The sequence below is a fragment of the Rana temporaria genome, chromosome 4 (assembly GCF_905171775.1).
Source record: "Rana temporaria chromosome 4, aRanTem1.1, whole genome shotgun sequence".
NCBI classification, from domain to species: Eukaryota; Metazoa; Chordata; class Amphibia; order Anura; family Ranidae; genus Rana; species Rana temporaria.
Window position 1 is genome coordinate 166,003,977 of NC_053492.1, and position 15,392 is coordinate 166,019,368.

General features: G+C 41.5%; 1 protein-coding gene across 1 annotated transcript in view; it reads right to left on the bottom strand.

The window, feature by feature from the left end:
- Positions 1 to 15,392, bottom strand: part of ZBBX (zinc finger B-box domain containing) — a 126,988-nt gene that overhangs the window by 82,082 nt on the left and 29,514 nt on the right. Inside the window, exons 2-3 of the mRNA XM_040347715.1 lie at positions 6,550 to 6,659; positions 2,943 to 3,056 (exon numbers count right to left, since the gene is read on the bottom strand). Coding sequence (XP_040203649.1) covers positions 2,943 to 3,056; positions 6,550 to 6,614 — 179 coding nt within the window. The 5' untranslated portion in view covers positions 6,615 to 6,659. The remainder of the gene's footprint in view (positions 1 to 2,942; positions 3,057 to 6,549; positions 6,660 to 15,392) is intronic.

Below are 15,392 nucleotides of genomic sequence, written 5' to 3' on the forward strand. Positions count from 1 at the left end.
AAATGCTTTTTTTTTTTGCTTCTGTTACAAAACTTTGTAAATAAGTACATTTTCTCCTTCACTGATGGGCACTGATGGGGCTGCACTGATGGGCACTCATGGGGCTGCACTGATGGGCACCAATGAGGTGGCACTGATAGGCGGCACAGATAGGTGGCACGGATGGGCACAGATAGGCGGCACAGATGGGCACAGATATGCGGCACAGATGGGCACAGATAGGCGGCACAGATAGGCGGCACAGATAGGCGGCACAGATGGGCGGCACAGATAGGCGGCACAGATGGGCACAGATAGGCGGCACAGATGGGCACAGATAGGCGGCACAGATGGGCAGCACAGATGGGCATTGATAGTTGGCACGAATGTACTGTAATATATTGTACTGATGGATGCCAATCAGTGCCAAACAATGCCTACCAATCAGTGATGCCCATTGTGGGCACAGATTGGCATCCATTGTGGGCACTGATTGGCATCCATTGTGGTCTAGGGTGGCATACCTGGTGGTGGGCATCCCTGGTGGTCTAGTCTGGGCATCCTCGGGGGGCTGCGCTAATTATCGATCAGCACAAACCCCCCCGTCAGAGGAGCAGCCGATCGGCTCTACTTAAAGAAAATGGAATGAGTGATTTATACATTCCATTACAGGCATTAGAAAAAGTCCTGCAAGCAGCATCTTTGGGGCGGTTTGGGAGCGGTTTTGGGAGTACCGCAACACAGGTGTTTTTAACCCCTTCTTTGGGGTGAAAAGCACTGCTAAAACGAGCAGCGCTCCACCGCCAACGCACAGGAGTGGCCCCAGTGTAAAAGGGGTCTTAAGGGGGACAGTTGCAATTGGGGGCAGCAAAAAATGGCAATAGGGCTGCAACTAACGATTATATTTATAATCGATTAGTTGGCCGATTATTGTTTTGAGTAATCGGATAATCTTTAAGTGTGGTGTACAATTTAGTTAATATAAAAAAAGGCAATTTATTCTTGCATATCTATACGCAGTGGTAAATATAAATAACGAACTACAGTAATTGTAATGCCTTCTATTACCTCCACTTTCTCTGGGTTCAGATGCTGATCTTCCCTGCACAGAGTCTTTAGTGATTTTTTTTTTTTTTCTGGCTCCTCCTGCCTTCAGAGTGCCTCAATAGCAAGCTGCAAAGTATAGTATAGAGCGTCCGCTATAGCAAGGTAAAAAAAACTTCTGCCTTTAGAACCACTCACTTCCTGCCCAGGACTACATGTCCCATGAGGCATTGCGCCTCACACTTTCACAAATTCTCAGACACTTAGTGACATGTATGGATGGTGTACTGTACTGAACGTGTTCTGCACTGTATTTCCTGATATGTAAACAAATAATGCATTCTATATGCAGGCCAACTAATCAACTGGCCGATTAATCGATTATGAAAATAGTTGACAACTATTTTCATAATCGATTAATCGATTAGTTGTTTCGGCCCTAGATGCCAAATCTAAATGAGCCCTTACATGCTTCAGTACTTGGGTAAGTGCACATGTATTTGAACCCAGTCTAATTAAAATGTCAAAAATACAACTTCCACACAGCAAAAAGGTGTAGCTACAATCTCAGCTTAAATATATATATATTAGTGCTGTCAAACGATTAAAATTTTTAATCGCGATTAATCGCATTAATGTCATAGTTAACTCACGATTAATCGCTCTAATTTATGACGAATTTCCCCACAAATATCGCACAATTCTGCAAGTGATTATAATTTATTATCGCTGTTTTCTAGCTGATCTAAAACCATTTTTGACATAAAGGGACACTTTTGGACAATCTACAGTTTTTCAGGCAGAAAGAATAGTTTTTATTTTATAAAAGAACATGTAGGGCACTGGGCAGACCACTAGGGACAAGGGGGGTGTGTATTTTTTACATACAGTACTGTAATCTATAAGATTACAGTATACTGTGTGTATTGTGTTTGTTTACTTTTTTAAATTTGGCGCCGTTCTCCGCTCCCGTGCGTCGTAACGTCGCAGGGAACGGAGCTCGGCGTCACACAGGCACTGTGAATCGAGCGAGGAGGACCCGCCAAGCGAGGAGGACCCGCCAAGCAAGGAGGACCCGCTCGATCACACAGCGGGGTGGCATCGCTGGATCCAGGGACAAGGTGAGTAACTTGTCTGTGAATCCAGCGAAAAGGTAAGCCGCGCCGCGCCGCTGCACACTCTGCATGTCCACCCGAGGGCTCCTGCGTTAATCGCGCGACAAAATTAAGACGGCGTTAACATGGGTTTGCGTTAACGCCGTTAATATCGCGTTTAACGCACAGCCCTAATATATATATATATATATATATATATATATATATATATATATATATATATATATATATATATATATATATATAGTATGTATTATATGTTGTAGAAAAGTGTAAGAGGGTTTACAGCATCTCTTTAGATTGACACTGGTGGCATTTAATAAGATCCGGAAGGGTGAACAGCCATCACCCTCTTTAAGCCTGGTCATTTATAGTTCCATCCCTGCATACACACTTCTGGAGCTAGCTGTGTAATGAAAAATAGTTTATATCAGTCAGAAGATATCGAGAGAAGTCCTGCTGTAAATCATTTTCCCATCCTCTGCTGTATCCTAAATCCTCTGGAAGAATCATTGCAGAGACGACAAGAAGCAGTATTAGATATTCAGAAAAATCTGCAAGTAAAAAAGCGGCTGAAAATCTTTTTCATAGCACAGTGAGTCAGTGAAACATGAACTGTCGGATGATTACCACAGCAACTGCTGGCTGGAGTAATCCTTCTGCTGAAAGAAAAGGATTGTTTCTATTTACACTGGAGTGAGAACAATGTGTCAGTGCAACAAAGTACAACGGCAACTGGTTATTTTCAGCATGTATCGTTGTGTATATAGAAATGGGAAAAGCTGTAGGTTATAATTCACATACTCCCTTTCCTCCTTCTCTCTGCTCATGCTCTGGCGCAACTGGATCAGCTTCTGCTCCATTTCCTCATTTTGCATCTCAAGCTGTACTGTTTCCATACGAAGTTCTCGAATATTCCTAAACAGACAACATAGAATAAACATTATTCAGTAATTTAAAGGAATGTGTTCTGCCTTTGTCCTGTTCACAGACATGTGTGCGTGCAGGGAAACAACTAGCACCATATTGCCTAAGCAGCCACAAGAAACTGGGCCTTGAAAGTGTTACTAAACCCACAACAGTAAAATCAGTGTGTATATGCAGTAAAGCATGCTTGTTATACTCACTGTGGAACCTAAGAGGTTATTCCTGCACATTGTGTAAAAAGGCTGTTTGAACCTGTCTTCGCTCATCACCCCCTTCTTCCACAGTCCCCAATCCATTTCCTGATAAGACAGCCTTGGAGTCATTCTGCACATGCTCAGTTTGGTGTGTATTGCTAGAGAGTTTTATTTTTCCCCTTGGGTGGGTGCATATGAACAGCACAGGGCCAATCAGCACTGTTCAGAGGGTCAGGGGGTCATGCAGGCTCATAGGACAGTCCGAGGAGAATTAAAACTCCTCCTACAAGCTTTAACCAGTGCTCAGCTGCACACTGTTAGAACGCAAAAGACTGCTATATACTGTTGATAAGAAAAGGTATTTTGCAGTTTATTAGCAGCAAAATAATTGCCTTTCCATGTTCTGTGTACTGTGGGAGACCAGATATAGTGAATGCAGGGTCCTGGGTTTAGTAACACTTTAAAGATAAATATCTGCCACTCCTGCTATCAAAGGTGCAGGCTGCAGGGCTGTCATTCTTATATAGTCATCTCAGTCATGTAGGTTCTGCATCAGCTCAATGGGTTTTATTTACTCAAACTGAAGAGTGCAAAATCTGGCGCAGGTCTGCATGGTAGCCAATCAGCTCCTGAGGCCTCGTACACACGGGCAAGAATCTCGTCAGGAAAAAAAACATAGTTTTTCCCCGACGAGATTCTTGGCAAGAATCTCTTGCCGCCCGAGTGTACACACAGACCTTTCAAACAAACCGCGGATCTCTTGAAAGGCAAGGACGCAGTGACGTCATCGCATACGACGAGCATGCGCTTGTCACAATCGATGCCATCGCCGCCATTTTGCTTCACCCTACCTATGCCGTGGAAGCTACCGCGCATGCGTCAGTCATTTTGAGCATGCACGGGTTTCCACGGCGACAGGTAAGTATACACACACTCTCGGGTTTCTCGTCGGGAAACAGGACGACAAGAATCTCAACGAGAAAATAGAGAGCAGGTTCTCTATTTTTCTCGTCGAGATTCTGGCCAGATTTCCAGACGAGAAACCTGAAAGCCTCATACACACGCTCAGTAAACTGAAGTGTGTACAAGGCTTTACTTCAGTTTAATTAAGTTTTCACAAAAAGAAAAAAAAAAAAATGGAAGCCGGTTTGCTTCTTTTCACAGATGCACCAGATTTTGCACTCTTCAGTTTTAGTAAATCAACCCCATAAGGCTCAGTTCACACTAGAGCGAGCTGTGTGTTCAGGTTCCCGCACCAGCAACCACCCACAGCCGGATCGCACAAATTAGCGATGGTGGTTCCTATGTCTCGCTTTTCACAGGTTCCTTCACAGGTTAGCTGGTAAAGTAGTACTATAGGCTTTTTTTTCACCATTTTATAGAGCATGGGAAGGTTATATACCCTGTCAGATTTTTTTTTGCCATCTATGTCCCATTTCGGAGATTTCCCTTCTCTGCCTGTCTCATAGCCAAACAGGAAGGGAGAAGAAATCTCTGCAAATCAAGGGGAATTCTTTGGGGGCCCCCAGGTCTCTAGAACTAGTGTACCCATTGGAAGATTTTCCCTCTATTACTTTCCTTGTACCAGCCCAAAATTTGGGATTTTCTTTTACTTTTAATGATAATATTAAGGACAAATAGAGAGGGTATATCTCCTTAACGGGGCACAGACAGCAATAACAACTGACATGCATTATAATCCCTCTGCACTCTATCCAAAAAAAAGGTCTGACTCTCAGGCAGTCTGGTTTGTTAATTTAACCTAGTTGCCAACAACTAGGTGGCTCTGATCCGATGTATGCGCTCTTCCTACAAATCAGTCATTTATGCAGTACTCACCTCCCACAGTGGGCATATATACAGTTCTCACCACCCCCACATTAGCCATATACTGTATACAGTTTGTACCCCCACTGACTATATACATAATTCTCATCTGTCCCCTCCTCACAACACCGATATAATCGGCTCCAATTCTTTCCAAAGAAGGTTTATATAGTTTTCTTCAACCAAAGCATCTCTATATACAGTTTCCTACCCATCACAACAGTCATATAGACAGCTATCCACCAACCCCCCCCCCCATCTGTCATTCACCTAGACAAATTATATTAGTGCCCCTGGAATATGTGAAGTTTATATCCCAGGAGGCACCAAGAGCACCGAACGTCACCTCATACACTAATTGAGGAGGGGGGGCAGGCCTAGCATCACATTGGTAGGCTGCATCAAAACCTGGAAGATCTGGCACAGTTTTCCAATGGCATCACAAAGGAACATGGCAGTGCGGGACCAGTGGCAGCTGCAGAGAAGAGGATCCCAGCAGGACAAAGTTGGGTCCTCTGTGTTAGTATCTCAACTGTAGCCATCTCCGCATTAGGTAAGCAGGGATGAAGAAGAAAAATGATGGGGGGGGTGAAACTCCTCTTTAGGTTACACGATTGTACACCTGATCCAACCCTAACGGCAACCTTTATGACATATGTAGATTTGTCACTGCCTTAAACCTCGTACACACCAATATTCTTTTTTTTTTCGTTCAACCTAGCTGGCTGACTGAAAAAAACAACTGACTGCTCAGGTCGGAGCCGGCATACTAACTATGCAAAGTTAGTGTAGCGATCTCCCCTGTTTTATTGTGTTATGATAGGGGGACGGCCACCCGCCAGAACACATTTCGGTTAATGCTCTCAGTCATTGGCTGAGATCGCTGATCGGGAGCCAAATGGGCAGACCTTTTTCAGTCATGCCCCTTCGACAGAAGCTGGCTGAGCAACTAGCTTCTATCAAACTGGCTGCCGTACACTCGGACCAAATGTCTGCTGGTTTCTATTGAACTGGCCGATGACATACGATATTCGGCCCGTGTGTACTAGAATTTAGAAAGCACACTCACAAAGCCAAATCCGACTCTAACATCCTTTTAGACCCACTGGTCACATCAACCGTTGGACTAAAGAAAATGTACTGTAATAGTTGCTTAGCATACAGAGACCTTGATAGGTCATTAGCCACTTGTGTTCTAAAAAAGAACTAGCTCAGCAAAAAAAACGTCTGCCTCTATTGTATGGGTAAGGCAAGAATTACAAATTACAATACAATTAAAACAAAATAGCAATAGTTACAGTGACAGAGAATACCATTTATTTTAAACACATCTTGGTTTACGTTATAACAAAAACCTAACCTAAAATTTCTCAAGGCTTAAAAAATTCCCTAAGGCTTCACATTTTTCCTCCTATTAAAATCTGGAGAAGCAGTTAGTATATTATATGAAGCATTGCACTTACTTTGTTTTTAATCTGACAGAGTTCCCACTCTTTGCAGGAGGGAGTATAACAAAATCGCTGCTCATGGTTTCAGCAGTAGTCACTTCTTTCACAGCCGAAAAAAAAGGAGCCTGACAAAAGACATAGCAGAATAATGATTGTAGCACTGTGGGTTACTCATAAAAAACGGTATTCCAATATATTTGCCGATGCATGATTTGTAGTTAAAGATAAGACAAGCAAATGAAACCTCTCTCTGCTGTCACTCCTGCTGTGTAGAACATTGATATAGGAAAATGCAGACTCAAGCCATTGTTTTAAACATCAGAGTTTATTTCTGTATTCCTTTTACTTGGCTGCTTCTTGCTTGGAATAAAGGATGAATAAATTGGTACAGCTTGGGCACTGATCACATTTAGTCATCCCCTTACCCAACCCACCAATCAGCAAAGTACAGACGGATCACAGGAATGAAGGGAACCAAGATACAGCTACTGCAATCGGTGTTCCGTTATACTGTGAATAGAGAAACTAACTATACAAATCTAAGGTTTTTAGATCAGAGATGCTGAATATTTTTTAAGACTAGAGTCCAAGTATCAGTGTGCCATTTTGAAACGACTAGTTAATTATGTTGACGTTATCTTGGAAACCCAGTAAAAATGTGTTTCCCAAGACAGTCTAATAAATAGTAGAAGTAATTATCCAAAAGGCTTCAGATTGACTTTATTGAATTTTGATTCAATGACAAAAAATTGTTTTTAGAGGTCCATTAATATTAAAGAACAAAAAATAGATTGTAACCAAAAAATTAACTAAAGTCACAGAAAATGTTAAACACTCACACATATATTGCACCAACAACCTATCATTTCATGTTTTTTTTCCAGTTGTAGCAGTTGATCAGTGAGCCTAAATACTGCACACTCCTATAGACACTAGGGCTTTTACCAAGATGTCCAGGGCACTTTGTAAACTAACAGACTTGGCCAAATAAGCATTATTCATTTTTGCTAGCAATCTCACCTCAGCACTGACCATTGTGACAGGAAGTCAGGTAAATCTGTGGGTGGTGTCACAGATGGGAGATACATTTCTGCCTTGTTTAGACAATACACCAATTGTTATTAGGCGTCGGCTGCAGATGTAGCCAGAAAAGGTCTAAGGGTGTTAAATAAACTTCCGCTGTTCAGAATGAGGCAATTAAGGCCTCTATAAGTAATCCAGAGGATTACCGCTGAAATGCTGCATTCGGAGGCTTTCTGAGTGAAAGAGAGCAGTAGCTGAAAGTCTTCTGAGGAGGTAAGGAAGTGATTGATTTTTTTGTGTGATAAAAATCAAAAGACTATTGTTTTTCTGCTGTATGACCAGCAGTGTCTGCCCAGCACTAGGCTGTACCAGACTCCATAGATAAGTTCCTGTGTGGTGAAGATAGACGCCCCAAGTGGCCAGGGTTTATTTTATGTTTGATTTTGTTTATGCTGTTTGGATGCTTGCACTTGTTTCCAGCAAGATGGAAGAATAAACCAAAATCTTTGTTTTCAACCATCTTCGACTGCCTGTCTGTATAAATTCAGTGTGTAGTGAACCCATCCAAGGGGTCACACACCCCGCTAGCAAGCTAACCCCTTACACCATCTTCCTGTAACATAATGGAGGTGATGATATGAAGATGCTAAAACAAATTCTCCACAGCTAAAGAATGGCGTTCTGAAGCAGCAGGGCATGAAACACAATTTCACAGAGAAATTTTTAAAGATATTTCCAAGCGGAGAATATTAAAAAAATAATAGCATACGGCAGGGGTGCTCAACCTTTTGAAGAGCGAGGGTCACTTAAAGTGTAAGTAAACCCCCCTATTGTTTTCAGCCAAGGAAGCTGTCATCTTTGCCTTTGTTTAGTCTACAACTGCCATGATGCCGCACATATGATAAGTTATGATACCAGCCATTCGATGGTTTGACAGTTTGGTTGAGAGCACAACCATTGGGAGTGTTACATTTCTGGCACGTGCCGGAAATGAAACGGTTATAGATGGGTTTACTTCCGCTTTAAGTGATTTGGTAACCGGTCGCAGGCCACAATGACTCATATGCTGCTTTCACACTGATGCACTGCGGTTTACCCAGACTGTGGGTGCAGCACAGTGCACTTGTGGCTTTCCTGCAGGTTAGCTGTGCTTTGCCATAGACTTCGATTACATCTTAAGTGTGTTGTGCACTTTCTGAAAATACACCAAACCTGCAGGATATAATAGAAGTCTATGGCTAAGTGCAGCAATGTAGCAGGAAAAGTAGCCCAGTAATAACACTTTTTTTTATAAATGCTAATATGCCCATTGCAAAAGTGCAGAGGTTTAATAGACTGGCCTTTTCCTCTTCCAGCTTCTGCTGGCATCGCTCTCCAGGATGCCAGAAAGGTCTCAAGTGAAGTGCACTTGGTATCACGCTTGGGACAGGAGCTGGGGCACCCGTCTGCTTGTACAGCTCCTGCTCCCTCCACAGTTGCACGCTTCCTCTGTGTGCTGGCGCTAGCTCCATGCACTCTGATGCTCTGGGATAGCAGTTTGGCTACCCGTTGATCACAATCTGGGCTTGCCATCCCAGAGCATGAGCTTCCCTGATTTGAGGTCATGGGCCACATCAGAGGGCTCCAGGGGCCAAAATCTGCTCTGGGGTTCAGCACCCCTGGCCTACAGTAATAAAGGTCTATAATACCGTAAGGTAAAAAAATAAAAAGTATGAGACTATAGTTTGGGAACTGAAAAAGAACCTCATTAAGGAAGCAGTTTTCGTTTTACTGTAGGTGTTTATGGTCATTTGGTGATAAAACGAGTTGAGCTAGACAGGCCTACAACACTCTGCAGTGCACGACCCCTCTCACTAGTAGAATCTCTCTATCGCTCACAATAGAAGAAGCACTGGTCTCTAACTACAACGTTATGCCCTCAATAAACTTGGACAAAAGAATTTTAATGGAAGATTCTCAATCAATTAAGGTTTTTTGTACTCCCTGTAGATTCCTTTCTCCAAGTTCAATGAGCACAACATTGCTAAAATTAGAGACCTGTGTTTTATTGAGTGTCTATTCCCTCTGCAGATGGTTGTACATGTCATACAGGTTTCTAATGGCATTGTTGCATCACCCAAGGATTGATGGGGAATATTGCTATACTTTTTTATCTGTTTTGGGTGACTCAGAAACTACTACAAACTAGCATTTTCAAAGGTTCAACAATGGCAAATCTACAAATTTCTCTTGATAGTTTGTTTTACCAGTCTTTTGCTCCTTTTTGTTCCTGTATACAAGACTTCATAAATAAATACTGACAACTGCTGCACTTCAGTGGGGAGAGGGGCTGCTCATGGGAAGTACCCAAGAGAACAAGTGCAGCTGTGTCAATGCAGACAGATGCTGCAGCCTTGGTTCAGTTCAGCCCGGAGCAACAAACAGCAAAGTGAAGGCTTCACTGTCTGCTCCTGTGTGTTGTGCCTCTCAGTTCAGTAAATTTGTTCTGTCCCCAATGTCAAGAAGCACAAATGGCGTGTTTTATCAGAATGAACCAAGCACGCCATTTAAAAATACCTGACTGCAGAGCCCAGCTATAAAGTTTCAAAGGTTATTGCTCAAAATTTGCATTTGTTAATCATTTACCATTTTTATTATTATCTTTCTTTATTTGAAAATATTTGCACACTGCATCAGTAATAATTCATGTAGGCACTTACTACAAAGCAGTTAATTAATTAGTGAAATACTGTATAAAAAAGAAAGACTCACACAGAAAATGAAAGGGGCAGGAACTTAGTTCTCATCATGTATGGATTGTTTTGGCACAGTAATCAGCAACCTGAGAAACCAAAAAGTGCCCTTGCTAATGTCAGCTAAGCTGTGATAATGTAGTGTTAACCACTAAATGAACTATTAAAATAATGAAGAAGTGCTAGCAGCTAAATTAATTTATTGCATTTTTCAAGCAAAGTTTCTAGCGAAATGAAGCCAAAAGAAAAAATCCTAGTAAATCTTGTATGCATAAAAATCTCAAAGCTGCCTTGTCCTTACTTAAAAGGTGAGCTCAAAATAGCTTGCACAATGGTGTATATGAAACCCCAAGTACGATGTGGGAAATGACAATTGTCTTGCATTAAAAAACACTGGTTTAAAATAGTTAGTTTCAAATGTGTTCTCTCTGAGGATAGTTTGACACAAGTTACAAAGCCATTTTATCATAAATTTATTATTTTTATCATAAATTTATTATTTTTTTTGCACACAAATACACAGTATATTATACATATATATTTTATACCACCATAAGGTCCATGTAAGGCCGCGTACACACGGTCGGTCCAAACCAATGAAAACGGCCTGAAGTCCAGTTTCATCGGTCCAAACCAACCGTGTGAGTGAGTGAGTGAGTGAGTGAAAAATGTATATAGCGCTGCACATGCGAACTGAATCGCCTCTGAGCGCTTGTTTGACCATTTCTCCATTGATCTCAGAAGAGATGGGTTTTGATCTTTCTCCTAAAGGCCAAGTGATTCTCCTCCAACCGAATAGAGGTTGGTAAAGTGTTCCAAAGTCGAGGGCCTTGGACCGCTAATCTCCTTTCTCCTTTAGACTTGTATCTGATTTTAGGGATTTGGAGTAGATTTTGGTTGGAGGATCGCAGCGTGCGACTGGGGTTGTATGCCTTTAATTTTTCGCACAACAATGTGTACGGCCCATCGGTCTGTTGTCCTTCGAACAAAAATTAGAGAACTTGCTTTAAAATCGAACCGATGGACGGCTGACCATCAGTCAAAACCGATGGTTAGTAGACAAAAGCATCGGTGCAAAACCCGCTCATGCTCAGAATCAAGTCGACGCATGCTTGGAAGCATTGAACTTCGTTTTTTTCAGCACGTCGTGTGTTTTACGTCACCGCGTTCTGACCCGATCGGTTTTTTTGAACTGATGGTGTGTACGCACATCAGACCATCGGTCTGCTTCAGCGGTGAACCGATGAAAACGGTCCTTCGGACCATTCTCTTTGGATGGACTGGTCGTGTGTACGCGGCCCAAGGAAAATTATAAATGGTTTTCAACATTTATTACAAATAAAGATCTGAAAAGTGTGGTGTGCATTTGTATTCAGCCCACATTTCTCTGCAATTACAACTGGGGGTCTTTTTGGGGATGTCTCTACCAGCTTTGCACATTTAGAGAGAGTCAAAATGTTTGCCCATTCTTCTTAGCAAAATAGCTGAAGCTCTGTCAGATTGGATGGAGATCATCTAGGAACAGTAATTTTCAGGTCTTGGCCACAGATTCTCAATTGGATTTAAGTCTGGACTTTGACTGTAAACCAGGGGTTTTAAAATTTCGGCCCGCCAGGTTGATTTACCCGGCCTGCGGACTGCCCCTTCCATAAGATCGCAGCACTCGCACTTGCACTTCCCCTCCCCTCTGCTACCTTATTCACGAAAGATAGGAAACATGATAGGTCCGGACAAAGGGCGGGACTTTTCATGTTAAGAAGTGGGTGATTGGTTACTGGACAGTGAGACGGTCCAAGCAATCAATCACCTGCCTTTAACATGAAAAGTCCTGCTCTTTGGCCAGACCTGTCAGGTTTCCTGCTAGGAGAGGGGAAGGGGAGTGCAAGTGCTGTAATCTTATGCAAGTGTGTAATATCAATTGGGAGCTCTATGAGGGGGGCATTCTCTGTGATATGGGAGCTCTGAGAGGAGTATGCTCTAACCTGAAGAGCTCTGTGAGAGGGGTATTCTCTGCGACTCCTGTGACCCAGTGTTTCTCAACCTTTTTCAAGTCGGGGCACCCTTAAAAAGTATTTTCAGTTATTAGGCAAGTCCAAGGCTTGGTTCACATTACGGTGTTTCGCAGAACACGTGCAAAATCGTGCTCATTCCTGACACACAGACAAATGCTCTGCTCTTTAGGGGTATCATTAATTCTTAATGGTGCCCCCACACATTGGAAAACATGGTGTGCTTTTGCCGCAGTGCAATTAAAAAAAAAAAAAAGGGTTAGGGACTTGTTTCCCTGCATTTTGTGGGTACGGAAATTAATGGACTGCCCTACATGCAGCTACACAGATGTGAACCAAGGGCTTGTTCACATGTCATAGGGGCGGTAAAACCACATGGTTGAGCTGTTTTTACCAACCCCAACTTCTCCACCTTTAGCTGCAGAGGCAGCAGCTGAGGGTGTTTACATGCTGTGGCTGCAACTGGAGGTATAACGAGGGTGAATGGGGCTGCACTGCAACTACCCCGCAACTGTGCACGGTTGCGGTGTAGTGATTCTGCATTTATGGGCTTAAAAATGTTTTCATGGTGTGTTCAATAAAAACATGGTAACATTTAATTTTTTTCTATTGTTGTGACTTAGATGAAGATCAGATCACATTTTATGACCAATTTGTGCAGAAATCCATATCATTCCAAAAGGGTTCACATACTTTTTATTGCAACTATATATAACACACACACATACTTATATATATATATATATATATATATATATATATATATATATATATATATATATATATACACACACACACACAAAAACTACTTTATTTTATTTAATTATTTTTCTTTTTGGAGAACAGTGTAAAGTGGTTGTAAAATCTCGAAAAGCAACTTTAGCACATTGTACTCCTCATAAATAAACCTATTGATTGCTGCCTGTGAAATTCTTATTACTTGTTTCAATTGCTTGCAATCCGTTCCGTAAAGTTTGATTACGTCACCTACACATGCGCTTTCCGCCCTGCAATTCACGGCACACGGAGTGTGCCGTTTCCCCATCCACAGCATAACGTTAGCGAGTGTTCCGCAGCTTTGCAGAATCGCAAGACTGGGCATTCATCTTCCAGATTATTCCCTTGTGACTGTTCGACATCATGAGGGGGCGGGGCAGGATGAGTAAACCGCCCTGGTGAACTGACTCCTATAGCGGCAATCATCTTGAGAAAGAGGCTTGGATAATAAAGCGATCGCGCATGTGCGAGATTATAGCAGGGGAGTCAAGAAAGGGCGGAAATTATGTCCAAAGATCAGTCAGAAACAGTACTCAAGATGGTGCTGCCGAATCCCTGAAGATTTTTATTTATTTTTTACAAACTACTAAAAAACAGTAAGTAAACAGTGATTATGTATACATTATAGTATGCAAGGATTGCAAATTCATTTTCATATCATATATCATGAGATGAAAATTGTGATAAGGAGTGCAGAGTTTACTTCCTCTTTAAAAAAGGACACAAAAAAACTTTACGAACAATGTCGTTGCACAACATACAATGCTTAATTGTACACTGTATTTAACATGAAAAACGTAATAAGATATTTGAAGGAAAAGAAAAAAGGATACAAAAACACATTAAAAACATAGATATACTGTACCTATTAAAAGCAAGATCTACATTAAATGCATCTATACATCTACAAACCAATTTCATTTATTCTATTTAATGGGCTCCTAGCAATATGGCCTTGGCGGTCCCTGTAGAATCTGCATGTGAACATTTCTTTCTACTAAATCCTCATGCAGACCTAATGCCTCGTAGGCAAAAGTCAGTCGGGAAAACCGAGAACTGTTCGATTGCTTTTCCCCTTGTACACACTGCCAATTTTACAACAGGAAAACTGCCATGACAGCTTTGGTCGGGAAAACCGGCCGCGTGTATGCTCCACTGCAGTGTTTCCCCATAGGAAAACTGCAGAGCAAAAAAATGCAGAGAATCGCAGCGAAAAAAAAAAAAAAAAAAAAAGGACAAGTTCTAATTTTTTTTGGTCAGTTTTCCTGTCTGGAAAACTGCTATGAAGCATACACACGGACGGTTTTCCCGACCAAAAGTAAACATGGCAGTTTTACCATCGGGAAAACCGATCGTGTGTACGAGGCATGAGAGTAATGTGCAAACCATTTCGGTGGTCCCTGTAGAAACTAACGTGTGGAAATTATTTTTTTCCTCATACAGATTACAGGAAAATCAATTTTCAGACCCTTTAACCAATTCAGCCCCGGAAGAATTTACCCCCTTCCTGACCAGAGCACTTTTTGCGATTCGGTAATGTGTCACTTTAATTGACAATTGTACGGTCGTGCGACGTTGCACCCAAACAAAATTGACGACCTTTTTTTTCTCACAAATAGAGCTTTATTTTGGTGGTATTTGATCACCTCTGCGATTTTTATTTTTTGCGCTATAAACAAAAGAATAGCGTCAATTTTGAAAAAAAAAAAAAGCTATATTTTTTACTTTTTGCTATAATAAAATATCCCCCCCAAAAAAATATATAATAAAACTACATTTTTTTCCTCAGTTTATGTATTCTTCTACATATTTATCGATGCTTCCATACTGTTTGATTTTTTACCATGGCCATGCAGCCAAAATAAGCTGCAGAAAATACTTCAAATAAGTAGCAACATCCTTTGAACTGTGAGGAACAGCCTAGCTAGGAACAATGCATCTTGTAATCTGTTGTTCAAAATAGATTTTAAATGCCAGTGTATTTGTTGCTAAAGGAAGTATACATAATGCATGAATGTCAAATATAATCAGTTTTTGATGATCTTGGCACCAACCGATTTCTGAAGGTCACTGGTCTTAAGAAGTTGCTTAAAAGTCAGAATTTATATCAAGTAGACTTCATGTTTTTAAAGCCTATACTGGAAAGCGAACAAGGGAATTATGTCTAAGTAAGCACAAAGTCAAACTGAATTAGCTTATCACAAATCGTTTTGATTGTTCGGAGATATGGCAGATCATCTGTCTTCTAGGTTTAAACTGCTCAATTCTATGCCTTTCACATGAAGACAGCTCAAGAATATACCCCCCCCTTTTACTA